Raw genomic sequence first — 25,940 nt, 5'->3', positions numbered from 1 at the left:
CCGAGGATCTCGTTACCCCCGGTTGTAGCTGTTGTCCTCCTCGTTCTCGCAATCGCTGCAGTGCTCATGGCCGTTTCCGTTCCCTTCCATCATCTGCGGCCGCGGAGGTGCCGGCGACTTCACTGCTGTCTCACTCTCGTCCGCCATCTTGAGTTGCGAGAGCCGGCCTCCACGCCTCGCTACATGGGGGGTTCCTATTGGACGAGGGGAACTTGCGCTATATTCTGGGTTTTGTAGTTTTTGTGGCGAAGGGAGCCGTAACTAGGAGCGGCTCATTCCCGGGAAACCGGAACAAGGTACACTACAATACCCAGAAATCATGAAGGGAGGCTGTCCTAGGTTGGGGGACCACCATTACTCGGAAGTCCCGGGCATTCGGCCGCGCTTTGAGGAAAGGAGAGATCCAAAGTTGGCGGGGCCGACGCTTCGCGACCGGCGGGCCGCGTGGCATGCTGGGAGTTGTAGTTCGATGCAAGTTTAGGGTTTCGGGCGTGGAGGCTCCAAAATCCAAGGTTTGACCTCAGTCTGCCCTTGCTAGTGCTTGGGCCACAGGTGAGCCGTTATTGGCTGCCGTTAAGGACCGTTATCACTCCTGGGTAAGTAAGAGGGCTTGAGGCCCGTGGGGGCTGCCCACCGGCAGCCTGCATGCGTCGGGCCTTCTCGGAGAGGCTTTCCTTCAAAAAGCCCGGTTGACTACTGGCCGCCTTTCCTCGTTCGGAACTCTGGGCGGCCCATGGTGGTTGGTTCAAGGCCTCAGGCCTCAGGAGAGGGGGTGGGTAGTGCTGTGCGGAGCGCTGATTCTGAGCCCCGAGTCTTGACTGCTTGGTCCGGCCTGGACGCGCGGGGCCTCCGGTACCGGTCTCCACGCGGCTCTTCCCCATGTTCTCCCTTTCATTCCCCACAGCAGCCCTCCAGTTACTCGTTGTTGAGCATGTAGATACCAGGCGCCGTGGTAAGGCGTTTCGTACTTCTCATTTAATCCTCTCAACGAGCCTCGAACGCGGGCGCTGTTTCCGTTTTTCACAGACCAAGAAATGTGGCCCAGATTGGTCGGCGAACTGCACAGTCACTTAGCTAATAAACGGCAAAGTCCGTGTGCGAGTCTGAATTCTTGAGCGCTACTCAAGTCCCATTGTCTGATGCAGATACCCAAGGAAATCAGTTATCAGAAGGTAATTGCAACAGCTTAGGCTCTTTTTAGCCTTGACTGAATGCTTCAATCCCTTGGGTCTCACCTCTGTGAGTAATCCTGAGTTGGTTGTTTTTGTTTGTTTTTAAGGAGGGCTCACGTAGGGATCAAACTGGCAACCTTGGTGCTACCGGCACCCCGCTCTTACCCGAGGGAGCTAATGGGCCCCCCCCAACCATACCTGAGTTTTGAGGAGAGAGCCCAAAGACATGGTTCCCATTCCGGGAGATTTCCCATGCTGGTTGGGTTGTGGTGGTGGGTGGTGAGGGAAGGACGAGTTCTTAACATCAGAGAGCTCCTTGGCCAAAAAGGGAAATGATCTTTGCCTTTGGGAAACTCGCAGCGTGGTAAGAAACGGTCCCCATCTGACTGGGTCAAACAAGACAACTAGACCAGAGCTAAATATAGTCAACTCTTAGTCTTTTGTATCCGTGGCAAGAGCAGAAGTAAAATGTCCAAATCAGCAAATAATCCCCAATCATTTATACCTGACTTTAGAAGGCAGTCAAAGCCACCAGCTCAGGCTACGAGCCATCACCTACACTCAGGTCTCCAGGGCCAAGACTGCTGTCAACACAATGCCTCGTGTGCAGCTGCTGGTGAAACCTTTTGTAAGTGTTTCACCTGTTGGAGCTCATGTGACCTTGTGAAGTAGCTAGGGAAGGGGACTTGAAGAAAATTGTGCTTGCAAAATAAATAAACAAACAAACAAACACACAATGTGATATATAGATGATGTATTATAGAATTGTACACTTGAAACCTATGTAATTTTACTAACCATTGTCACCCGAATAAATTGAATTTTTAAAAGTCGCAGTGATAGCTAGTTGCAGAACCAGAACCCACATCTGGTATTCTAATTCCCAACCCTGTATTTTCTTTTCTCACAGATATGCAGAGATTAAATGAAGGCTAATGAAACATGACAAGGAAGAGATTATAGGGAATGAAGGTGCTGGTTTCTATGGACCCTGCCATTCTTGGAATTCAAAGCTTAAGTATCTGCTTTGCTTTGTACAGCAAACTGAGCAGTTTTTGCTCAGTGGAGAGCCTTTTCTGGGAAGTAGGCAGGCTGTATGACTTGTAACCAAGCTAAGAATGCAAGTACAAACCCAAAGTTCTGGAATCCAGCACCTCAGAATTAGAGGGGACCTGAAAGGCTTTTATTCCCTCTCTCTTAGGAGTTTTCAAGTTAGAATCCTCACTTAGATTTTGTAGGATCCATGATTTCTTTTTAATAAAATTAAAATGTTATGTTTTAAAAAGAAATTGATTATATGTGACACATTTTTTAAATGACCGCTTGTGATTTTAGTGCCTAAGTTTACTTTTGAGTTTACAGTCACATTGATGCAGAATTATCACCCAAAGCAGTGCAATATAGTTTCCTAAATTGGGTCTGTGGATGCTTTTTTGGGCTTCCAAGAAGTTTTTTTTTAATTGGGGAACAGTGTGTTTTTCCAGGGCCCATCAGCTCCAAGTCGTTGTCCTTCAATCTAGTTGTGGAGGGCACAGCTCACTGGCCCATGTAGGAATCAAACCAGCAACCCTGTTGTTCAGAGCTCACGCTCTAACCAACTGAGCCATCCGCCCACCCAAGAGTTCTTATATTTGTTCCTCCCCACTCCCCCGTAAGAGACAGCCTTCCATTTTCCGACAGCTCTCATTGGTGGAAAGTTGGCCAAGTTCTGCCTTATGGGATTATGTAGAAACATAATCCTGTGTCCTTCTAGATGGTTGTTACATATTCTGCAATTAATATATGGTTCCCTAAAATTCTTATTTTTTCCAAGGTAAACATTTGCAGCTTTCCGAGCGCCTCATCACACTAGAATAGTAGGATTCTCCCATCGAGCTCTGCTGGCTCTTCCTCCCCACCCATTCTGGCAGGAGCATTATACGAAGGTAGTAGGGTACAGCAGGACCCAGAGGGTGACCAAGAGATGTGCCTGTGAAGTTCTACAGGTTCAGGAATTTGCTCCTAGTGTACATAGCTCCATTATCCCTTCACGGTTAAGGGGGACAGTAGAATATAGTGGTTAAGAGAACATGCTTCAGAGTCTGACTCCCTGGGTTCTAAATCCTGGCTCTGCTTTTACCTAATGAGTGGCCTTAGGCAAGTCATTTCCCCTCTCTGAGCCTCAATGTCCTCTCTGTAAAATGAGCCAGTGTACGCAGAACACTTAGTAAAGTATCTGGGACAGTCAATACCTAATAAATTTGTATTTTCCTTCCCAGGAAGTCAGCATTGCTACTGTGACAAAAACTTTCTCATGGTGTCTATACAAATCAAGGCCCTTGCTGTACTCCCAGTAGCATGTCAGAGATACGTTTTCTTCTAATGGGCCTGGGAAGGCATGAGCCTGGTTGTGGTCCATTTTTCAACACCCTGGAGCACTAGTGACATGTCAGGCTCTTTGGCAGGAACTAGAGAAGCAGGGATAGAACCACACAGTCCCCGCCCTGGGTTCATTGCATGAGTCGGTGGGTGCATAGACTGACAGTTACATAACAGTGCATGAGAGAGTGGTGGAACACAGGACGTAGCAGGAGCCTAGAGGAGGGACTCAACCTGGAGAAAGGTGTCCTCGAGGCTGAGCTGAGTTTTCATAGGGGAAGCAGACAAACGGGTGGACGTTCTAAACTGAAGGTATGACAGTCCAGCTTCCTGAGGAGGGTGCTTTTGAAGTTTTGCAATGAGGATGATGTGCCTCGAGCTTAGCGTGTGAGGAGCATTTTAGAAGTTGAGGCTGGAGAAGCAGGAGTCAGACCATGATGGGGTGGGAGTGCCATGCTAGAGTTTGAGGTTTATCCTGAAGACTCAGGAGCTACTGATTGTTAGCCGGGGAGAGAGAGAGGATCACATTTTTGTTGGTGAAAGAACATACTCTAGGGAGCAGACTGACTGTCCTAGGGAAGACAGTTTTTCTCCTCTGAGCAAGAACAGGGCTGGTGGGCTCAATCGTGAACTAAAGGATAGGGAGATGGTCTTTGGCAGCTTCCTGTCTCCCCTGGAGCTCACTTTCAGGAAGGGTATACCCTTCCTTCCTATGACATCTGACACATGAGCCTGGAGCACAGTGGGCCCAGCCTTCTGCTTGGTGAGGTGGGATTTAAGAGTGTGATAGGCGTTCCCTGCCCAGAAGGTACTTACAGTGAAATTGGAAAAACCAGCCTCACTTGAAAAAAAACAACAATAGGGCCTGACTGGCTATGATGAAGTGAGCTAGATACAGTAGATAAGTTAACTGAAGTTGGGGGCAGGGCAGGGATGAAGCTTTGGGGCAGCATTGTTAGAAAAGTCTTGGAGAAAGCAGACTTTGAACTTGGCCTGGAGGCAGGCAGCTTAAGACCTGAAACTCCCCATTATAGTTTCTGAGATCCCTACAGACCCACTCCAGAACTTGAGCCACAGCTACAGTTTTACTTTTGTTTGTGCAATTATTTGGTTTGCAACCATTTCCCCCCACATGACCCTACGTTCTATGAGGGCAGAGAACAGATTGGATTTTCCTCATCTCTGTAGCCCTTGGGCCAGCACACAGTAGGCCCTCTATATTTTTTGGATTAATTAATGTATGAGTGAGAAATGAGTGCATGATGAGAAAAAAGAGATAAGGCCGTCAGGGTGCGGAAATTATACAAAGGAACACAGTGCAGGGACCCCTTAACGTTTCCACAGTGCTTTATTGCTCACAAAATGTGCTAACACACAATCTCGTTTGATCCCTACCATCAACTTTTATCAGGCCCTGTTTTACAATGAGAAAACAGGAAGTTCAATGATTTGTCCAAAGTCCCACTGCTACTTTCAGTCTTGAACCTGGTGTTTTAACACAAAGTCTGGTGCAAGAACTAAATGACCATCCTCCTTTGCTTTTCCCAAGGAGGAACATACAGTGAGACACGTCTGAAGGGATGATCAAGGCCAGCTCACAGAAGGCCTGAAGTTTTAGGCCAAGGAGTTTGGACTTTATCTTCTAGTTGGTGACAACCTATGGGAAGTTATTTTTTGAAGCTGTTTAATAAATGATAAATATTAATGGTATTTGTAAAGTATGGTATAAATTTAATTGCACATTAATATTTATTTAAAATAAACATAAGGAAAGTAAGTTTAATTTTAAGCACCAAGAGTCAAAGACCCAGGAGTCAAAGGAGTCATCTCTACCAGACTCAAAGCGTTGTTCAGCACACAACTTGGAGCAGCGCTATATTCCAGGCATCATGCAAGATTTTAAGGACACAGAGGTGACTGAGATGCAGGTCATTGTCAGGATGAAGTGAGACTGTGTACGCAGCTAGAGCCAGCTCCAAGTTTCTTATTGCCATCCCAAGTAATGGAGGATACGTGCTTGAGCTGAGAAAGCCCTTGTTGGCAACACCTCAACACTGCAAGGGTGAAACTTCAGTTCTGAGGAGGTGGTTGGGTTGAAGCCCTTACAGCAGCCCTTCAGCCTTCCCTCTGGGACCATCCCAGAGCAGAGATGCAGCTGCCACTGGCAAATTGGACCACAAGCATGCCTATTTAGAAGACAAGGCCCCCAACAGTATACCAATAGCTCACAATACTGTGAGGTTGTAGCTGGGAAAAGCGGGATCCTCTGCAGGGGTTTCCTAACAATATGCCCCAGGAAGAGCCTGATAATTTGGGAGGAAGTGCAGGCATGTTCCTATCACTCCCATGGCCAGCCATGGTTACTGACGGGAGTCTGGGTATGCCTCTCATGTGCCTGGAGTAGGGAAAAAATTGAGAACCACAAACCTAGGTTATCTGTAAGTTGATTCAGGAAGGGGACTGGGCCATCAGATCTGGCTCTACGGAACAGGTATTAGAATTGTTCTGCATGACCCCAAGGATTAGAACTAGAAGAAATATTATCTACGGAAGAACCTTTTTAATTGCCAGGACTGGACTTCAAAGACAACATGAAGCGTATCAAAAGACAGTGAGTGAGTTCCCTTACACCAGACATGTCCAAGTATAGACAGGAGAGATGATGTGGAGGCAATTCAAACACTGAAAGGGTGTTTGGACCAAATGACACTTTTGGTCGTGAGATGCAGTCCTATTTACTGAGTGATGGCTGTCAGTGTTACTGATGTCAAGGAGAAAAGTTTTCGGGGACTGGAGTGATCACAGAAAGATGCTGAATTACTTCATTCCTCAATATATTGAATCCTTACTATGCTGGGCACTGTTCTAGGCCCTGGGGATACTAATGGTGAAGATACACAACATTCTTGCCTTGAAGGAAGCAGAGAGCAGAAGTGCGGTTTAGGGAGAGGGAAAGGAGTCAGGGCAGGAGTTCATTAAGGACCACCTACTATATGTGAAGTGTCATTAGCGGCTTTTATATATAGCAGCCCCCCCCCCTTATCCATCGGGGATACTTTCCAAGACCCCCAGTGGATGCCTGAAACCACGTTTAGTGCCAAACCCTGTATATACTGTTTTTCCTATACATACCTTTTCACTTAAAGGAAGCACTTTACAGCTTCTCTCTGGCATATCCGAGTTGCCAGCATCACTCTCTTGTGCTTTGGGGTCATTGTTAAGAAAAATAAGGGTTACTTGAACAAAAGCACTGCGATGCCGTGACAGTTGATCTGATACCTCAGACAGCTAAGTAACTGGCGGGTGGGTAGTGCGGGGTACGCCATACAAAGGAGTGATTCACAACCGGTATGGGACGGAGCAGGGCAGCGTGAGATTTCATCACGCTCCTCAGAATGGGATGGTGACTATCCACCTCAAGGACTGTGTAGATTCAGCGAGATGATTCCTACAGAATGCTCTTATGACCCTGCAGGTAAAGGGTGCTCAGTCAACTACCTTAGCTATCATGACCATTGCCGGAGGCTGCACAGCGCCATGATGGCCAGGCCTGAATTTGAAGCTAGGACTACCAGTTTTTTACCCCCAGTGTGGCAGGGCTCTGGCTCCTAGAGAGGAATCACCCTGCGGTCCCCACCCTTTCCACCGCTCTTGGGGCGCTCTCTTGCCCCGCCCACCTCACCAAGTCCCACCCCTTCCGCTGACCGGACGTCCGGTCCGCGTGTGCGCGCTCCCGAAGCCCCGCCTGCCCGCCGGGAGCAACCCAGTAAGCGCTTCTGAGATTGGGCGGCGTAGCGGCCCAGCCGGGTCGGCGTCCCAGGGTATGTATCGCGCCGCGCGGGCGGGTGGGAGCGGCTGGGTCCCAGAGAGGGGCGTGGCAGGGGGGGATGGAGGCGACCAGAGGTTGCTTTGTGTTTTTCCAGCGTCCGAGCCACACGGCCTAGAGGGTTGGGTCCGCACCCGCGGTTCTGTGTCACGACGCTGGGCCAGGCTCCGGGCGCACCGATCGTGCTGCGTGGTGGGGTGCAGAGTACGCGCCTTTTTCGTAAAGCCTTGGTTGCAGTTTATTGAGCACGTACTGTGCAGCAGCCCGCGGATCAAACGCTTTTACTTCCATGGCTCGTTGCTTTGACAGCAACCCTACTGAGCAAGGTGGTGGTGTCTCTGTTTTACAGCTGTAGAGAAAGGTTTACAACTAGAAAGTGGCGGAAATTGTGGCTTCAGACCCAGGTTCCGTCCAAAGCCACTACATTTTAGAACTTTGTGGTCAGACCTAAGTTTGCTTTTTGAATCCAGCGTCTACCGTTTCCAGTTGTATGAATTTGGGTACCATTCCGACTCTAAATTTGCTCATCTGAAAAAGATGAGAATGATAACCCATCTCACAGGGTGAATGGAAAGTGCTGGGTAGCTGCTGTTTTCCCGAATGATTATCTTCGCTTTTCAGACAGGCTCCCCTCCGCTTTTCTCTTCCCCAGGAGGCCGGACTGGTTGTAAAGTTTTAGTGAAGACTTCCCAGGCCTTGGGGAGTAAAGAGGGCTGCCTGACCGCCTGCTTCTCTTCCTTCCCCAGCTTCCCAAATGGAGGCCTTGGCACCTTTGGCGTTGAGTTTGCTTATGAAGTTCTCAAAGTTTGTTCTTTCTCTCTTACCTATGGGAAAATTATCACTGGAATGAACTTTGACGTTAAGTTCTAATTCTAAAGTTGAAAAAATAGAAGGCTTTGAATATTGGGTGGGGGAGCTGATTTTACCTGAATAAATCAAATTGATTTGGTGGGGTGCAAACAGGCCTGTGGGAACGGTGAAATGCTAGAAAGAGCTGGCTGATGAATAGAAAGTGGACAGGCCAGTTGGGGTGTTTTTTTTCTTAGCAGGGCCCTAAATTTCCGCCAAATACTCTTCTATCTTGAGCAGTCTGAATCTGTCCTGGATAATACGTTTAAAGGGTTCAGAGCCTCTTGGTGCCTGTGCCTTAAGGATAAAAGATTAGGGCTGATAGCTAAAGGGAGGCAAGCAGTGAGCTCAGCTCTTTTTTTGAAAACTACCCACTCACACACATTTAGGTAGGTAAAATTTTTCTCTGAAAGTTTCAGTAGTGGCAAAGGCTATGGTTTCTAGTAGTTAATTGTAAATATTGACATTTTGAAAATAAAACTGCTACATCAGGGATTTAATTCTGCGATGGAATTTACCATAATGATTTGATTTCCCTCATTCTTTGAAAAAAATACACAAATCAGTTTTTTTTTTTACATTTTTTTTTTGCCTTTGTGTGTGTGTGTGTGTGTGTGTGTGTGTGTATGTGTGTTTTGAGAGCCCACTGGCCCATGTGGGAATCGAACCGGCAGCCTTCGGAGTCAGGAGCATGGAGCTCCAACCGCCTGAGCCACCGGGCCGGCCCACAAATCAGTTTTTAACAGTTGAAATTTTACATCGTTCATTTTTCCTTCTTCAACTCAAATTTCTACTTTATTTCCTCCTCAATAGAGTTTATACTTGAAAGCCTTTGGTTTGTCATCCTACTACTGTGCATCAAAAATACACACAAAAAATTAAAACATCTTTGAAAATTGTCATAATAAAGAACATTTTCCTTTGTATTCAGTTTTTACAATTGTAAAATACAAAATTGATCAAAACAACATAAATATATTACTAGTTTTGAGAATTGTTAAACATGGAAAGTTTTATTTGAAATGCTTCTCATAATTAGCGGAGTGGAACTTTTTGTTTTCAGTTAATGTATGCACCCGTATTTATTTGTTAGAATGAGCAGAACTTTTTTCCCCATAGCTGTAAGCATTGAAAAAGTTGGCTCTTGTAAATAAATGCAGGTATTGAAGGTATTGTGTTGTGTCAGTATTACTCAATTCTTTGAACACCTTCTGGGTGATAGGCCAAAAAAATCACAGTGATCTATCATTGAAATCTATCATTGATGACCTGTGAGCTGGCAGTTCTTCTGGGACCTTCTTTAACTTTATTGAAAGCAAAGGCTTGGAAACCACCTGACTCAGCAGGATTTGTTACATGGTCACTATAGGCAGTCACATGCTGAGCACGAATAATATTTTGAATTGCCCTTTTGTGAGGCCTTGTGGGGTTATTTTGCACTGTGGAACAATGCACCCTAGTAGGATTTGGCATGAGTGGGTAATTAGGCCTTTTAGGAAATGGATGAGTGTGATGGGAGACTTGGGAAAGGAGAACCTGCAGGCAAGTTCCATGGCTGATCTGTTCCCTAAGGAGAAGCTGGAGAACTGAATTGAAATGTACTCCTCTTAAAGTGTGACTTTGTGCCCCTTAGAAAATCTTTACGCATCCCCCAGAGCTTCTCATTCTCCAGTGTTGAAGACCACCTGGAACTACTGTGGGCAAACACCTAACTTTTAACTTCCATTTTCTCACCTTTAGAATGGGAATAAATCAAAGAACCGACTTCATTGAGTTGTGCTGATCAGGTGGGATCAAGGATGTCCCTGACAAAGGGAGAGGATTCCAACGATGGGTGACTCCTCTTAAACTCTAGTTCCCACTTGCTGGGAAATTCACCTTCCTAGAAACTCTGGCTCAGTTTCCTCTTCTGTGAGCTCAAGATATTGTCAGTCCAGGAAACTGGGGGGTGGAAAGTGATGTGAAAAAGGTTTTGTGATTCTCGTAGCAGGTTTTCTGGAACAGATGTTCTTATTTTAAATAGTTAATGTTGAGTTTCTGCTTACCCATGAGCTGGACATTTTGCTGCATGCTTTATGCATTCATTCAACAAATATATCTTTGGAGGGCCTTCTTTTTTTCAGGCCCCGTTTTAAGCACCTTGGATATAGTTGTGCCCAGATTCTAGGGAGAGAGTCAGGTCACAATAAACACAGATATTCAGTATATTGGGTGGTGATAAATTGATAAGTGCTATGAAGAAAGAAAAGTAGAACAAAAGGAGAATATAGAGTGAATTGGGGGCGCTATTTTATATATTCAAGACAGTCTCTGGTAGGGTGTAGTGGGGCAGAGAAGGCAGTGAGCCATGCAGCCCTCTGGGGGAACAGCTTTCCATGTGGAGGGAACAGCATGTCCACAGACCCAAGGTAGGAGTGTGCTCAGTAGTCAGAGGGCAGGAAGGTTGTCAGTGTGTCAGGAGGGGCGCAATCACCGGAGAGAGTGGCAGGAGACGCCCATGTCTGTCATGAAGCCCTTGTAGGACTCTGAGAACTTGGCTTGTACTCTAAGTGAGACGAGAGCCATGATCAGACTTGGGTTTGTAAAGGGTCATCCTAGCTTAGCTGCTCTATTACAAATAGACTGTTGGGGAGCAAAGGTGGCAGCAAGGAAATCACTCAGCGGCTACTGCAGTAACCCAGGAATTAGACGATGGCGGTAGATGGACCAGGGGGTATCGGGTCTGCTTGTGAAGGTGGGAGGCAGAGCTGGCAGGGGCACTGGTAGATTGGATGAAGGTTGTGAGAGAGGAGCCAGGAGGATACCCAGGGTTTTGGCCTGAGTTATTGAAAGGTTGGAGGTGCCCTTGAGGGAAATTGAGTAGACTACAGTAACTGACATGTCACACTGAGTTGGGGAAGATGAGGTGACCATGGCATACTTACCTCCTTTAATCCTGACAAGCCCCGTGTGAGTGGTCATTATTAATCCCATTTTATACACAAGAAAACAGAAGTCCACAATGCTGGCGTATTGCCCGAGGCCACACAGCCAGTTAAGGGACAGAGCTGAGATCTTAGTCTAGGCCCCTATGACTTCGAAGCCCCTGAGAGTTGGCATTCCCTGTGATCCTTTTTCTGCATAAATGCTCGTATAGTAGTCTGGTCCAAACGACCTCCCTGCACACCCGTCAAAGCTCCCTGGAGTGATGGTTTGTGCTTGGAGAGTACTCAAGGAGAGAGACCTGTTCCCTCCCTTCCCTTGGTGTTGGCAAGGGGAGAAGGGAGAGGAAGACTGACTACCAACACCTTCTCTTGTGGCTCCCTTCAGGTAATTGGCAGCCTGGACGAGATGGTGACTTAATAAAATGAGCAGACAAGGGAACTTAGACTCAGGTTTAAACAGCAGCCTCTCACCAATAATGAAAGATTAGGAGTGGGGAAACGGTAGATAAAAATAGCACTTACTAGTGAACTGGAAAACAATATATTTTTGCAACCACTGCTTCCACAAGAAAATAATTGGGTCCCAAGACAGGGAATGACTCGTATTCATGAATGATTATATTGATCATTGGAGCAAAATGGATACCTCCCCTTTGGAGAGCAATTCAAAGGAGTAGTGCCTGGCCGGTCAGGCATGCCCAGTATGAAATCCTGAGAGGCTTCAAAAGGAGGAGGAATGGAAGCCGGCAGCTAATGAGGGAGCCAGGTCCTGCCCCCGTGTAAGCAGGGTTGGGGCTGTTTGGAAGATGCAAAGCAGTAGCATTTGCTTCTAACTTAAGACCTGAGCTCTCCCAAGGGAGGAAAGAAAGAGTGTCCATTCAACTATCAGTTCCTTATTCTGATAAGGAACCCTTTGGGTGTTTTGTTTGTTTCCATTTTTTCCCCCAGGAGGGATTTACTAGCAGCAAGCAGCATGTTCTAATGGAAAAAGGAGCAGCTGGGAAGTTGTTCCAGGCTCCCCTTTGCCACTGATAGGAGAATGTGACCCCAAGTATTTCGCCTCTCCTTCCCTGATCATGGAATCATGCAGTCATTCGTTCTATAAATAGTTATGAAACACTCTCTTACAAATAATAGGGAACACTGATTGGGTGCTTAGTGTGTACCAGGCAGTATTCTAAGTACTTTACACGTACTCTTCACAGCAACTGAGAGTCGGTGCCATTAGCTCCATTTTACAGATGAAGAAACTGAGTCAAAGAAAGGTTAAGAAACTTGACCAGTATCATTCACTTGGTAAGCGACAGACAGACATTGGTCACTATGCTAGATGCTGGAGACAAAGGGGTGCAAACTGGACGTGGCTCTTGGCCTTATGGAGCTTATTTTATCGAACACATTGAAAATCTTCACAAAAAGTACAAAGCGCAATGGGTACAAGGAAAGGAAAGGAAACAGAGGGTGAGAGATGTTGGGGGCCTGATTTGAGTTGCAGGGTGGAAGAAAGGCGCCGTGACTCGCTTCCTTGCTGCTTTCAGGTCCCCTCTCAGAGACCTCCGTGGTCCCTCATTTAAAACAATGACCCCCTTGCTTTTTTTCCCTCCAATTATAGTTGACATCAGTATTACTGTATTAGTTTCAGGTGTACAGCGTAGTGGCTAGACCTTTATATAATTTATGAAGTGATCCCCCCGATGAGTCTTTTCCCCACCTGGCACTATCCCCCGCTGCCCTTGAGCCCCTCCCCTACTTAGCACCGCCACAGGTGTTGTGAGCTTATTGGTTGTATCCCTACCCACGGCTGCCTCCTGCAGTAGAGTATAAGCTTCGTGAGGGCAGGCACTCTTGTCTTGAACAGTGCTTGATGCCTGACCGGTTGAAGGAATGAATGTGGAATAAATCAAGAGAAGTTAGCCCGATGCTGAGTGTGGTGGGCAGGGGGAGGCTGGAAGGAAGGAAAGAGCCTGCGTGTTCAGGGACAGAGGCAGGTGTGTGGTGAGCACAGACATGGACGAGGAGTGACAGGAGGTGGAGGGTCGACAACGGGCAGGTCACATGGGGCCTCGCTCCTGTGAGAGGCTAGGAGGAAGGGGAAGAATGCAGTGAAGGTTTTAAGCAGAGGAGTGACATGATCAGATGTCCTTTAAGCCGTGACCCTGACTGCCTTGGGAGAAGCAAGGCAGGGACTAGAGGGTCAAGTCACAAGGCTATTGCAGGGGTCTGGGCACAAGGTGCCGGTGGCTTAGGTTAGCAGGGTGGGTCTGGTGGAGCTAGAACTTCACAGACAGCACGCGGCAGTGGGGCTTTTTGTCTGGAGGCCTGTGCAGCAGCCCACTCTCGCTGTTCGCTAAGGAACACAGCCAGAGGAGGGTCTAACACTATTCTTCCCGGAAAGGATTTTCTTTGTCTGCTCTGGGTTATTGGGGCCCAAGAGGTCAAAACTGAAAGGCAGTGTGGAGCGGCTCGGTGAGAGGGCCCACCATAGATGGAGCACAGTAGAATCAGATCCCAGGTGGCAGATACCACCTCTCTGACTCTAATCCTGACCTTTGCTTTACAACCTGCTGCCTGTCCAGGGACATGGAGAATGGGGGGGAAAGAGAGGATTGGATGTGGATCCCGGGATTGTTGTACCACCTGGGCTGATGGATTCCAGGCCTGGGATTACTTTCTGGAATCCAGCTTCCATTCCTCTTGCACCGGGCATTAGCTTTTCTCTGTGAGTATGGGACTTGTTGTCGTTCTGCCAAGAAAGCTCTGTGAACAGCTTTGCCACCAAAGGTCATGTCATTCTTTGGTCACCCCGGGCGCATTTGCTGACTGCTCTGGAAAGAGCGCTGTCAGAGGAAGAAAGCACCAGTGTGGCTCACAGCCTTCCCCAGGAACTGAGGCTGATGTTGGCACTGGAAGTCCAGTCCCCTCATTCACAGGTGTGGAGACCAAGGCTCAGAGAGAGGCAGGCGTCCAGGGCTCAGCTTACCCCCAACTTACCACTCTGGCTGTGAGAAGGCTTTCTGCAGTCACACAGGCAGTTTTGTGGCAGAGCTCAGAGCTCCACCGCCAGCCCACAACCTGCCATGTTAGCAGTGGTTCTGGTACCTGGCTGGCGAGGTCGCACCCTAGATTCAGATTCAGTGGGCCGGGGTGGAGCCTGGGTTTCTGCACCTTTTCTAAAGTTTCATGGGGAATTCAGATCAGAGCCAGGTTTAGGTGTTGCTGTGAGCTTCCTGCTGCTTCTGTGTAAATGGCAGTGGAATGAGAGGAAACGAGCGCATTCTGGAGAATGATGACTTTTGAGCCAGGGCAGGAAGAGGGTCATGAACACAGGTTATCAAAGGTCACTTTTCCATGGGAGCCTGGGGAGGAGCTGCAGGATAGGTTTGGATGGGACTTAAAGGCAGCTTGGAGCCTAAGCCTTTGTTTCCTTCTTCCTAAGTCTTGAGGGGATGGGGGGCTCTTGCTTGCTGCACTGGGCAGATTCGTGAGCAGATCTGTGCATGGGTGCACACCACACACACACATACACGTACACACCCACACACACTACACCACCCTACCGCATCCCCGGACCCAGGGTAATACCACGTGACTATTCTAGCTCACCTGTCAGTGAGTTTCATTTGTTACTGTCTGTCTCTCCAGTTTTCCTGAGGGGCAAGACCTGTGTTTTCTTTTGGTTGCCCGAGAGGTCCTTGGCATCGTGCTACAAAGCCCAGAGGAGCTCAGTCAGCAGTTAGTGAAAGAATGAGTTATGGAGGGACTTGTTGGATGGGAACAGCTGTTGTTTGTCCAGCCCCTTTAAGCCAGGGGCCCAGGGCCTCCCTGGGCTGTGTTCCTCCATCCCTTTGGCCTTCTTGATGGAAGCCAAGCAGCTGGTGGTTGTTTCCGCAGATGGTCATACAAGGCACAGAGAAGGGAAGATATTCATTAGGCTACCTCGGGAGCCCGAGACAGAGCTGAGCCTGGAATTTACATCTGTGCCCTGGCTGTTGTCTGTGAGATCCCGCCCCTTTGCTGCCAAGGGAAAACACCAATGTGATCATGAAGAAATCATTTTTCTTTGACTCTGAATTGATTTGCCTGCAGACAGATTCACCGTCCTTATTTTGTCCTAGTCTAAAGGTAAATTCATTTTCATTCCCTGAGTACAGTAAGGCAGGGGTCTAGACTCAGAGTTGGGGGCCCTGAATTCCGTCCTTAGTCCCTAACGGCTGTGGCCCTGGCAAGTCCCTTCCTCTCTGGCCCTCCCACTCTGCCACTATAAGTGAAAAGTTGCTGTCGCCCCCGAGCCCTGTTACACAGCAGAATTTCCTGGGCACTTGCATGCCCAGTAGGTCTCAGGAGGGTGCTGTCCCTGGTGGGCAGGGGTTGAGATCTCAGCCCCATAGCCTTTCAGCCAACTCGGGCAAAGTTGGGTGGCAGGTGACAATGGCTTGCTTTTAACATTGAGAGGTCAGGGCCCTGTGGAGAACAGGCCCTTACCCTTTCGTTCGTCCATGGTCTGTTCTCAAGTCCTATACCCATTGTTCCAGATTGGTCTTCGGCAGCAGAGAAGTGGACTCAATGCTTTAGACACAACAGGACAGAGTTGGAATTAAAAATGCTGATGCTGGATTTTTTTCATTTGAAACGTCAGCAGAGTGGACAAACTTTTTTTTTTTGACAACTGAACCCTGTCCTTAATTCCTCTTTTTGTAAGCTAGATGGGACATGACCTGGGGATGAGTATAGTCTCAGAGAAATCGAGGAGAAATGCTTATAAATGGTTTAATCATTTAGCTAGGTCTCTCCATCCGGATGATGACACTGGTGGCTAGTTTTCTCTCTCTGCCCCTGGCTGCCCTGGGTGAGGATGAGCCTGGGCATATTGAAGCGTCTAGGTTGGTCTCCCTGCCACCCATCACTCAGCCTGCATCTGATCAGTCACCTGCCTGCCCTGTCATTTGGTGTACCCTCAGGGGTGCCAACTCATTTCAGTATAAGCTCAAGCAAAGTGTAATTAGGACAGTAAAGCTGCTGTTTAACAACAACAAAAAAGTCCTGGGATAGATTTCAAGGTCGTGGAGACATGATGTGACGCTGAAGGATGGATAGAGAGACCTGGTCTTTGACTGGGAACAAAGTTCAAGACATGCTAACCCTGCTTACTCCAGATAACGCAACATGACTTTTTAAAAAACCTATTGGGAGACAGTCTGAGGTTGCAGGAATGGGGACGTAACTTCATGAAGGTCTTTTATCTTTCTGTGCCTTGCAGTCTGACTGTAACCCCCACCTTCCACCCCACGTTACCCTCCTCACTTCCTGTACTGGGCATTACCTACGTATCAGGCAGGGGACCAAGGGCTTTACATGTGTTTTCTCATTTAGCCTGCACGACAGCCTCACGAGGCAAGTTCTGTCATCCTGTTTATGGATGTGAAAACAGGTTCAGAGAGGTAAGTGCCTTGCCCAGGGTTGCACAGCATGTAAGTAAGGAACTGAATTTGAGGAAGTCCATGCTCCTAACCTCTGTACTGCACTGCTGCTCAGTCTGAAAGAGCCACAAATCACAACGCCAAGCTCTAAGTTACTCCCTCCCCCCAAGCCTGTCATCCTTTCCTCACATTCCTTCTTGGCAAGACCCATCTTCTCTAAGCCTCAGACTTAGTGGCCATCAAGCCACTGCTTGCCGCTGAGACCCCGTCTGAGCCACTTCTTAGTTGAGGAGGAGGGATTACTCCTTTCTGTGGAGACTAGCCACCGAGGCAGTCCTCATGCTCGTGCCAGGGTGGGGCAGGCGGGCCATTTCTTCCCATGAGCCTCTGAGCCTCCATGGCCCAGACGAGAAGGTGGAGGCCAGGGCCCAGCGGTGCTTCTGTGGGCATCTGGAATGTGCCTGGGGTTCACCCAGAGGGACAGGTGTCCCCTTCCTCCTGGAAGTGTGCCTGCGTCAGGGACTGCCGCCTCCACAAAGCACTTTCTGCTTAGCAACACCTGACCTTGTTCTGCCTGCTCAGCACTTTGCTAAATTTAGACTGTGTTAGTTTGCCTTATTTACCAGTGTTTTTGAAAGAATACTGGAGGCCTTTCCTGAAGGAGTTTTCTGTTTCAGGACGGACCCAGAGCTCCCCAAGCTCAGGACTGGACTGCCCGGCCAGGCTGAGTCTCCCTTCCCTTCCTTTGCTTCCCTGCCCAGTACTGATCAGGCCTGCTCTCGCCCATCACGCAGATCCTTCTGGCATTCCCGCGGTGGCCCGTCCCAGGCGGCGGGGCTTGCCCTACTCCGGTGATTGTTCGACTTCTCGGTCGGTAGTCTCCCTGGGAAGATGTTCTTGGTGGGCCTGACAGGGGGCATTGCCTCCGGCAAGAGCTCCGTGATCCAGGTGTTCCAGCAGCTGGGGTGTGCGGTGATTGACGTGGATGTCATCGCCCGACATGGTGAGTGGGAGGGGCGGCTTGCGGGACGTACAGGGCAGCTCCCCTGTGCGCCTCTCCCCTCACCTGTTATAAGGCCTTCCAAGGCCTCAGAGGAGGGGAGGGCTTTCCTGTCAGCCCGGGCCGCTCCCTGCACCATGCCTGTCCTTCCCTCTTTACCCCCCCTCTCCTGAGAAGTCTGCCCTCCCCTTCACTGCATGACCAACAGGAGGGATTCTGTGCACTCTCCTCTCTCCCTTAACTACTTTCCCTTCCCCTCGTTTCCTTTGTGCTTCCACTGAAAGAAGCACCCTTGGGTTCCCCCATCATTTTGCCTCGGTCATGTGGGGTCCTCAGGCTGGCCTGGAGGCTCCGGAGAGTAACCCCGCCTCCTTGTGTCCCAGTGGTCCAGCCAGGATACCCCGCCCACCGGCGCATCGTGGAGGCCTTTGGCACTGAGGTCTTGCTGGAGAACGGCGACATCAATCGCAAGGTCCTGGGAGACCTGATCTTTAACCAGCCTGACCGGCGGCATCTGCTCAACACCATCACCCACCCTGAGATCCGCAAGGAAATGATGAAGGAAACCTTCAAGTATTTCCTCCGGGGTAAGGCCCAGGGCCTGGGCTAAGGGTGGGCAAAGCCCTCTCCTTCCAGGGCCAGGACCCTTCTCGGCGGAAAAGTTGGCCAGCGTAGGGGGAGCTGGATACCCCGGCTGTTGAGTTCACACTGTTCATTGGCAACCCCTCCCCCGTCAGAGGCCCGTACCAGCCCCAGAGGAAGGAAGCAAATGACCCTCAACTCTTAAGGAGGTTGACAATTTAATGAGAAGAGACACTTGAGGCTTTTGAGCCATGATCCCCAGGAAGTAAGTTGTTTCTTCTAGCAGGGATGGGAGTAACAGTAAGTAGCTGATGAATGATGGGCTCATAAGATGTGAGTTTAAGTTTCTAGCTATGTGCCTTTGTCAGGTGAGCCAACCCCTCCGCCCGTTTCCTCGTCTGCATAATGCAGATGATAATGTCAACCTTGCAAAGCTGTTAGGGAGACAGAGTCCCCAGTGACTATCTGTCATCACACCTGTAGAAACCACAGTCAGAAGCCGCCTGGGAAAGTTAGCTTGCAGACAGGAGTTAGGGCGGGTCCCGGATGACCAGGCACGTGGCAGGTGGCCAACGGGTCTAAGAGGATAATCCTTTGAGGCTAGGGCTCAGTGGAGACAGTTAGGCTGGCATATGCAGGACTGAAAGAAGGGGAGAGTGTGTGAAACACAGGGCTCTGTGGTCAATTGGCAAGAACTTTCTGCAGCAGCTGTCAGCACCCTTTCCCCGGCCACAGGCCACAGTGCAAGCCCTGCTCTTTAGGACAGTGTTCGGCAGGGGTGACCTAATACTCACTGTCCTGGACGGGGTCAGTCACCAGGAGAAGTGGGAGAGCAGAGAGCAGTGGATTAGGAGTAGGCGACAGGTTCGCCTAGGGCCCCTGCAGCCTTTGGCACCGTGTGGCCTACAGCCTGGGCCTCCAGGCTGAAGGCCTGGCTGCTTATCTCTCCATTGTCAGTCATGATGCTGAGACTTCCCTTCCTGGAGGGTTTGGGGGAGCCTTGTAGATTTTCTTCCAGCTTTTGCACTGTGATCATGGCCAAACCCCGTATTCTCTCAGGTGTCAAGTTCTCTTGTACAAAGAGGGAAACCTTGCCCTACCCCCATCCCCCTTAATTCCGAAAGAAAGGGCTGACTTGACAGACATCCATGATGTTGAGCCCCCCTGCCCCTCCCATTGACTTTGTCCAGTGCGGGAGCTGGCCCGGGCATCCTCCCTGCTGGCCCCGTTTTGTTCTGCATCTCAGCACCCTGCCGCAGGACTCCCAGGAGAGTCTCTGGACTCTTTCTGCCTTTGTCCTGCTTCTTGGGTCTCTGCCAGGACCCCACACTCCTCCTCCCCCACACCCAGGAGCTAAGCCTTCTGTCTGTTATTCCTGCCCTTTTGCATTTGCTCCCAGGCCAGTTGCAAGTACATCTGCAGGGCTTTGAGTTGACAATGGCTTTCCCCTTCTGAAAATAAGCGTTGGATAATATCACTCGCTCCAAAGTTCTCCCGCAGTGTCATCCACCCAGTCTCCCCTCTCCCCAACCACCACCACTTAAATAAAAGCCAGAAAGCTCTTTTCAGCTCGATAAGGTGAAAAATGGGGACGACAGCTGTGGCTTCCACAGTCCCAGTTTTTCCCTGATGACTATAACAAATACAACTGTCAGAGTTGGTATAATCGAACGTCAGATAAGATCACCAGCTGTTGGGGAGGTCTCTGTGCAGGCAGACGGATGTCTTAATAGAGTCAGGATAGTTTGCAGAGCTTATCAAGCAGGAGGGATGCGACAGCTGAGTAGCCCTTTGCCAGTGAACCAAAGAGCTGGCCACGAGCTCCCGAGAGGGGCCAAGGAGAAAGGACAGGGAGGGGAGAGGAAGGGATGAGAGTGGAGAAGGAAAGCGAGATAAGAGGCCCAGAGAGGATCTGGTCTTGGTTCCCGTTCTGGTTGGGAGGGGAGGGGAGCGGGGGAGCCAGCACTGCCAGCCTCCTTCCTCAGAGAACAGTAGTAATAATAACCATCACTTGTGGAGTACTTACTGAGGGTCTGGGTGGGGGGTGCTGTGTGGTCTGCATGACTTCGCTCATTTAATTCTTCCTGCGAAGTAGGTAGTCTTTTCACTCATTTACACAGATGAGGTTTCTCAAGGGGCCCAAAGTCATATGGTGGGAAAGTGGGGGGCTACAAACCCAGGTGGGTCGTCAGAACCCATTCTCTTAACCCCTCATTAAACCAAAGGCTTTCTGGGCAGCTGGTCCCGGAGAATAGGAAACCCAGCCGTTTGGGTTGTCACCCCCTTACTGCATCACCTGGAGTACCAGTTTCTCTGGGACACCCTTGGAATTGGTGTGATACGTGTCTGGTTCTATGGTTGGAAGAGTTTGCAGTAGGACACCATCCAAGCCCGCAGGGGCACCTGTCCTTTCCCCTCACTGCGTCTGGGCCCCTGCCAGCTTTATTACATCTAACACAGGGGTCACTCGCTTAAAGAGAACTGGGAGTGTGGAGCCCATGGTGTTTCTGGACAGGCTGCCTGGGGATGTGCCCACTCACAACTGGGGAGATTGCCGCCCGTGACTGGCCTTGGCTTGTCGTGGAAGAGCCAGCCGATGCCTTTCACCCCACTGGAGTTAGTTACTTAGTATCAGTCATAACACCCCAGCACCTCCAGACCTGTCCCTATAGTCCCAGTCTAATGGTCCGCTTGACCCTGCAAAGCAGCTTCTTTCCTGTTGGGGCTGCTGCTGCTTCCCCCGTAGGAGTCTTGCAGGGAAACTTCCCCAGTCTCCTACAGTTCTGGCTGTGTCATTTCCCTGCTCAGAAATAACTCTTTGGGTTCAAGGTCAAGGTGAACCCAGCACTTCCGTGCCTGCCCTGACCACCTCATGAGTTTCGCCTTATACTGCTCAGGGCCTGCACGTCACCCAGAGCAGTAGGACCTCACTGCTCCTTTGCTCTTCCCCATTCTTGCAACCCTCACTTCCACCCACTCACTTTCAAGTATTAGAAGTTCCTGCCTGCTTTGTAAGGCCGGTACAAATGCCATCCCTTCTACAAGGTCTTACCTGCTCATCCAGTCAAAAGTGACTTTCTGCAGCATTCTGTTCTGAATGGCATTGGAACTGGCTAGCTTTCAGGTGATGCCTGTCCTTGGAAGGCCTTCCCCTCTGCTGGGGCCCTCTCAATGCTAGGAGCCAATGGCTTCAACTCGGTTGCCACACCTAACACACAGTCCTCAGTATGTGCTGGTAAAATTGAACTTGTGGCTTTCCCGGCTTTCCCTCAGGATACCGCTATGTGATTCTGGATATCCCCCTGCTGTTCGAGACCAAGAAACTTCTCAAGTACATGAAGCACACAGTGGTGGTATACTGGTGAGTGTGTGGCATGGCCTGGCCTGACGGAGGCTGGAAAGGAGGAGCACTGGCTTGAGGCATATACATGAGAAATGGCCCACACCACTGTGCCCTATCCCCACAGGGCGGCCAGGAGGCGCAGGGGTTGCGGGTAGCAGTGCCCAGAGCCTATAGAAACCAACCTTTGTGCCTGACCCAGTGTGTCCCCAGGTAGTAGGTGTGGGAAGGGATGACCCCCCAGGCGTCTCTAGTGCTTGGGAAGGGCTCCCCCTGCTGGCTGTTGGAGGCAGTTCAGATGCGAGGCCCTGTCCTGGGCTACCATATTGTTCTTCACTCAATCTGTTTTCCCTCCTCCAGCACTTCTCAACTTTCCAAACAGCTCTCACGTTTATTACTTCACTCAGTTTACCTTTCAACATGAGATAGGGCATTAGTTGATACTTCTGAGTTACAGAAGAAAAATCTCAAGAGGGTTGGGGGTGATTTACAGGATTTGTGCAGGGTCTCCCATTGGCAACACCTATGGACAGAAAGTTGCCAGGAGGGAACTGTCAGAGCCCAGCTAAGGAGGGAGCTTTGTTCTCAGAATCCCTCAGGATATGAAACAAACCAGAATTCAGGTTTGGCAAACAGAGGAGGATCAAGTTGTCAGAGAAAATGAGTCATAGTCTCAGTGGGGTGAGAGAATAGATGAGCGTCTCGCCCGCAGATACTTCCTAGATGCCGCCCACAAGAGCAACAGATACAGAGGTGGGCACTTGGCTCTGCGGGTATTTTGGGCACAGGGTGGCTCTCAAGAGACTAATGTGTGGGAGGTTCCTGACACCCTGGAGGTGGGGTCTGGAGTACTCAGTGCCCTCAGCATCACCCGCCCCCCCCCCCCCCGGCTCCCCACCGTGGGCTGTCATTGAACAGCCAATCTGAGCCCGCTGAGCCTGGTGTAGGGACTCCGGCATCTTCACAGCAACCATCTGGGCCCATGTCCCCCGGTGTAAACCTGCAGCCTCTCTGGGTTCTCTGTTCCCTGTTTGTGAAAGACTATCAACTGAGGCCAAGCAAACTCCATGAAGACTTGGAATTATCTTTGCCTGGAGTCAATCCCATTGAAACTTTGTACCAAGGGATCCAAAAACCAAGAGGATCTTGAGTGTAGGTGAGAAAACAGAAAAAGGGCTGGTGGCATCTGCAGTCACCAGATGACTCCCCACCTACCCTTGCCACCTTCCTCCTCCTGTGCTTTCCTTTGATGTTGGTCTCTTTGCTGAGAGTAGAGACAGCTATTGCTCCTGGCAGGTAAGTGGGGCTTTGATTCTGCCTGTTCTCCAGATTCTCCAGCCCCACTCACCAGCCAGAGGAACTTTGCCAGAGTCCTGAGTGCTGTTCATGCCCCACTTTCAGCACATGTGGGTGTAAGACTCATGAGAGGTGCCAGAGGTATGAGCGAGTGATTATTTGCTTTTCATAAGAAGGATCTGCCCTTCACAACAATAAGGCTCCCCTCGTGGATTCCTTAACTGTCACACTACCTCTGGTGTGTGTGTTGCGGGCATTTACAAAAACGTGATAATTCACAGTTTTGAGGAATGTGTCAATTGCGGAATAAGTGGTTGGTAAAAACCCCTTAACTTAAATAGCATCAATTCTTAAACTATCACACAGGACTATTTCTGAACCCCAGGAAGGGCTGGCGGAGAGTTCTGCCTTCACATTCCAGGAGGTCTTGTGGTCTAGGCCACACCTTGAGAAGGATGTGCTCTCAGGTGGCCCTAAGCCATCTTCATTTTCTCACTCTGATTTTCCCAACCCCAGACTTGCGAGATCCCTTACTAAGGTTGGATATAGTCCTTGTTCTTAGCCATTGGCTCCATGACCTTGACAGTACACTGCCCCCATAACAAAGGAAATCAGAATTCCTACTTACTTTTCAGGGTCGTTACTAATACCATCCCTTCTGTAAGGTCTCCCCAGGTCATCCACCCAGAAACAATTTTCGGCAGCATTCTGTTCTGAATGGCATTGGAACTGAACTGGCTAGCATTCGGGTTATGTCTGTCCTTGAAAGTTCTGTCTTCACATCCCAGGAGGCCCTCTGGTCTAGGCCACACCTAACAGAGGACTAAACTGGAGGATCAAATTGTCCCATCTGATGACTGGGAAATCTCGGGCCTAGTGGCAAAGCAGTGCCCCTGAGGGCAGAAAGCCGCTGCTGCAGCCTTTCCACCTTGTTCCCATTGAGGGGCCTAGGTAGTCAAGGAGCTCGAGGGGTGTTAGAGGTGACCCCATTCCTGAGAACAGCCGGGCAGTTCATGTGTAGCCAAAGGCAGGCCAGGGAATTTCCTGAGGAAGGACCCAGGTGGTAATATCAGAGTGGGCCAAAGAGGTCTCCTTTGAATTTCCTTTGGGAGACTAGGAGTCGTTGGGCTTGATCTGCAGTGCTGGGTCCTGCCCCAAGGGCTAAGGGGGTCCATTCTCAAGTCCTTGCTCGTATGGAAGCACCTTGGGGCTCGCCCATCCCTCTTCATCAGTGGCGTCAAGCATGGTAACCACCATCTCAGCACAGTCCTTTGGCCCTAAACGTGCAGAGGTGGGGGTGGGGCAGCAAGGAGAGGAGTCTTTGCGGTGGCCCAGGAAGCTATTTTTGATGCAGCAGGCCTGGGCCCCCAGGGGAAGAGCAGGAAGCATTTAGCTTGCAGGCACAGGCCTTACAGTAAAGGTCATCCATCCAGGGATCCAGGATGTAGCCGATTCCAGGGATCAAATCCTCCCATGTTAGAACTGGGAATTCTCAGCCTAGTGGTCAAGCGGAGAGAGACGCCCAATGGCAGCAAGCAGCTGATGCAGCCTTTCCCCTCTGCTGATACCAAGGGGCTTAGATAGCCCATCTTGTTACCAGGGCCTTCCCAGAGTGGGGTGCGTTTGGGGCAGCCTCCCTCCCTGGCTGTGGAACTAGATTCAAGGGAAGGGGTTGCCCAACCCTGTAACTTGCTGGTGGGAGGGAGGCTGGGGCCCACATGCCTGAGCAGCCCTTTGGCCCTGTCCTTAGCGACCGCGACACACAGCTGGCGCGGCTGATGCGGCGGAACAACCTGAACCGCGAGGACGCAGAGGCCCGGATCAATGCGCAGCTGCCCCTGAAGGACAAGGCCCGCATGGCCCGCCACGTGCTAGACAACTCGGGGGAGTGGAGCATCACCAAACGGCAGGTCATTCTCCTGCATGCAGAGCTGGAGCGCTCCCTGGAGTACCTGCCACTGAGGCTCGGGGTCCTCACAGGTCTGGCTGGCATTGCCAGCCTCCTCTACCTGCTCACCCGCTACCTCCTGCCTTCCCCCTAGTGCGCGCGCCAAGGCAGGAAGCCCCAGGCCTCCGTCTCCTCCTCCTCCTCCTCGGAAGCTGAAGCTAGGTAATGAATGCACCCTGTTTCCTCCCAGCCCCTCAACTCTCTCTCTCCCTCCCTCCCCCCCTTCTCTTCTTCTCTCTCCTGTTCCCTTCTCTCTCTCTCCTCCTCCCCTTCTCTTCCCCTTCTCTTTCTCTCCCTCTCTCCTCTCTCTTTCTGTCTCTCTCCCTCCTTTCTTCCCTCTCTCTTGTCCCCCCCCCCACAATCTGGGCTGGAACCCTGCACTGGGCTGACCATTTTTGAGGGTCGTCCTGTTTGAGGCAGATAAACAGCCCTCTTTCAGATGCTGCCTCTCAGCTTCCCAGGGCCCTTCGCCAGGAACTACCTACAGAACAGTGTCGCTGATGGGCTGTGTACGCAGCAGCAGCAGCGGGACACTTCTAAGTTCCTTGCGGGGAGGCGTGAGGAACATGCCTCTGTGTCCTCACCAGTGTTTAAAGCTGGGAGGTTCCCTAGACTTGGACCCTCTCCAAGCACATGCCCCATTATGGCCAAAACCTCCTTCGTGGACCATGACAAATAACTTCAGACCTAGGGCTACCACCTTAAAACAGGCCTCTCCCCTAGTTGATGCCCTGGGCCTGGATGCAGTGAGGATTCCCTGTAGGTAATGTAGTAGCCGGCAGAGGCCAGGCCTCTTCTGGGATGACCCATTGTCCCACCTTAGCATTTTGCCAGCATTCCCCTCACCCCGCTCACCACTTCCCACTCTACTTCCCACTCCATGCCCTCCTAGCCCTGAACTCTTGGTAGTCCACGTGCACCAGGCTGTTTCTCGCCTCCGTGCCTTCACCGTGCTGTTCCCTGACCTGGAATACTTTTTTTTTTTTTTTTTATAACTGGCTGACTCCCAGCTCAGACACTGTTTGAAGCCCCAGGCTGGGTTAGGTGCTGTGGGATACCACCCACCCTGTGTTTTACCTGAATCCGCAGTATAGTAATCAGCCCAAAGCTGGTTGGTCTCTCCTACTAGACTGTAAGCCCTTTGAGGGCAGGGATTGTCTTATTCATCTCTGTGTCCCTGGTGCAGAGCCTGCCTCACTGTTGGTGCTGAATAAAGTGTGTTGATCTG

General features: G+C 50.3%; 2 protein-coding genes across 5 annotated transcripts in view; one reads left to right on the top strand and one right to left on the bottom strand.

The window, feature by feature from the left end:
- The window catches only part of NMT1 (N-myristoyltransferase 1), a 29,529-nt gene extending 28,386 nt beyond the window's left edge, over positions 1–1,143 (bottom strand). The window contains exon 1 of the mRNA XM_081029980.1: positions 17–1,143. Coding sequence (XP_080886106.1) covers positions 17–147 — 131 coding nt within the window. The 5' untranslated portion in view covers positions 148–1,143. The remainder of the gene's footprint in view (positions 1–16) is intronic.
- On the top strand, positions 461–25,940 carry DCAKD (dephospho-CoA kinase domain containing). 4 transcript variants are annotated; one of them, XM_081029982.1, is made up of 8 exons: positions 7,309–7,351; positions 16,500–16,567; positions 17,224–17,549; positions 17,930–18,133; positions 21,402–21,489; positions 24,515–24,674; positions 24,807–24,874; positions 25,166–25,938. In XM_081029982.1, the coding sequence occupies exons 3-8, from the start codon at positions 17,438–17,440 to the stop codon at positions 25,389–25,391; spliced, it is 858 nt and encodes a 285-aa protein (XP_080886108.1). In that variant the 5' UTR covers positions 7,309–7,351; positions 16,500–16,567; positions 17,224–17,437; the 3' UTR covers positions 25,392–25,938. The 4 variants fall into 4 exon arrangements, with proteins under 4 accessions (XP_080886107.1, XP_080886110.1, XP_080886109.1 ...); XM_081029981.1 differs by lacking the exons at positions 7,309–7,351; positions 16,500–16,567 and adding an exon at positions 461–596 and having other exon boundaries at positions 17,341–17,549; positions 25,166–25,940; XM_081029983.1 differs by lacking the exon at positions 16,500–16,567 and having other exon boundaries at positions 7,297–7,351; positions 17,341–17,549; positions 25,166–25,939.

This window comes from Rhinolophus hipposideros (genome assembly GCF_964194185.1).
Source record: "Rhinolophus hipposideros genome assembly, chromosome: 20".
In the NCBI taxonomy this organism is placed as follows: domain Eukaryota; kingdom Metazoa; phylum Chordata; class Mammalia; order Chiroptera; family Rhinolophidae; genus Rhinolophus; species Rhinolophus hipposideros.
The sequence above is the reverse complement of the archived record's forward strand: the minus strand, read 5'-3'. Positions and strand labels throughout refer to the sequence as shown.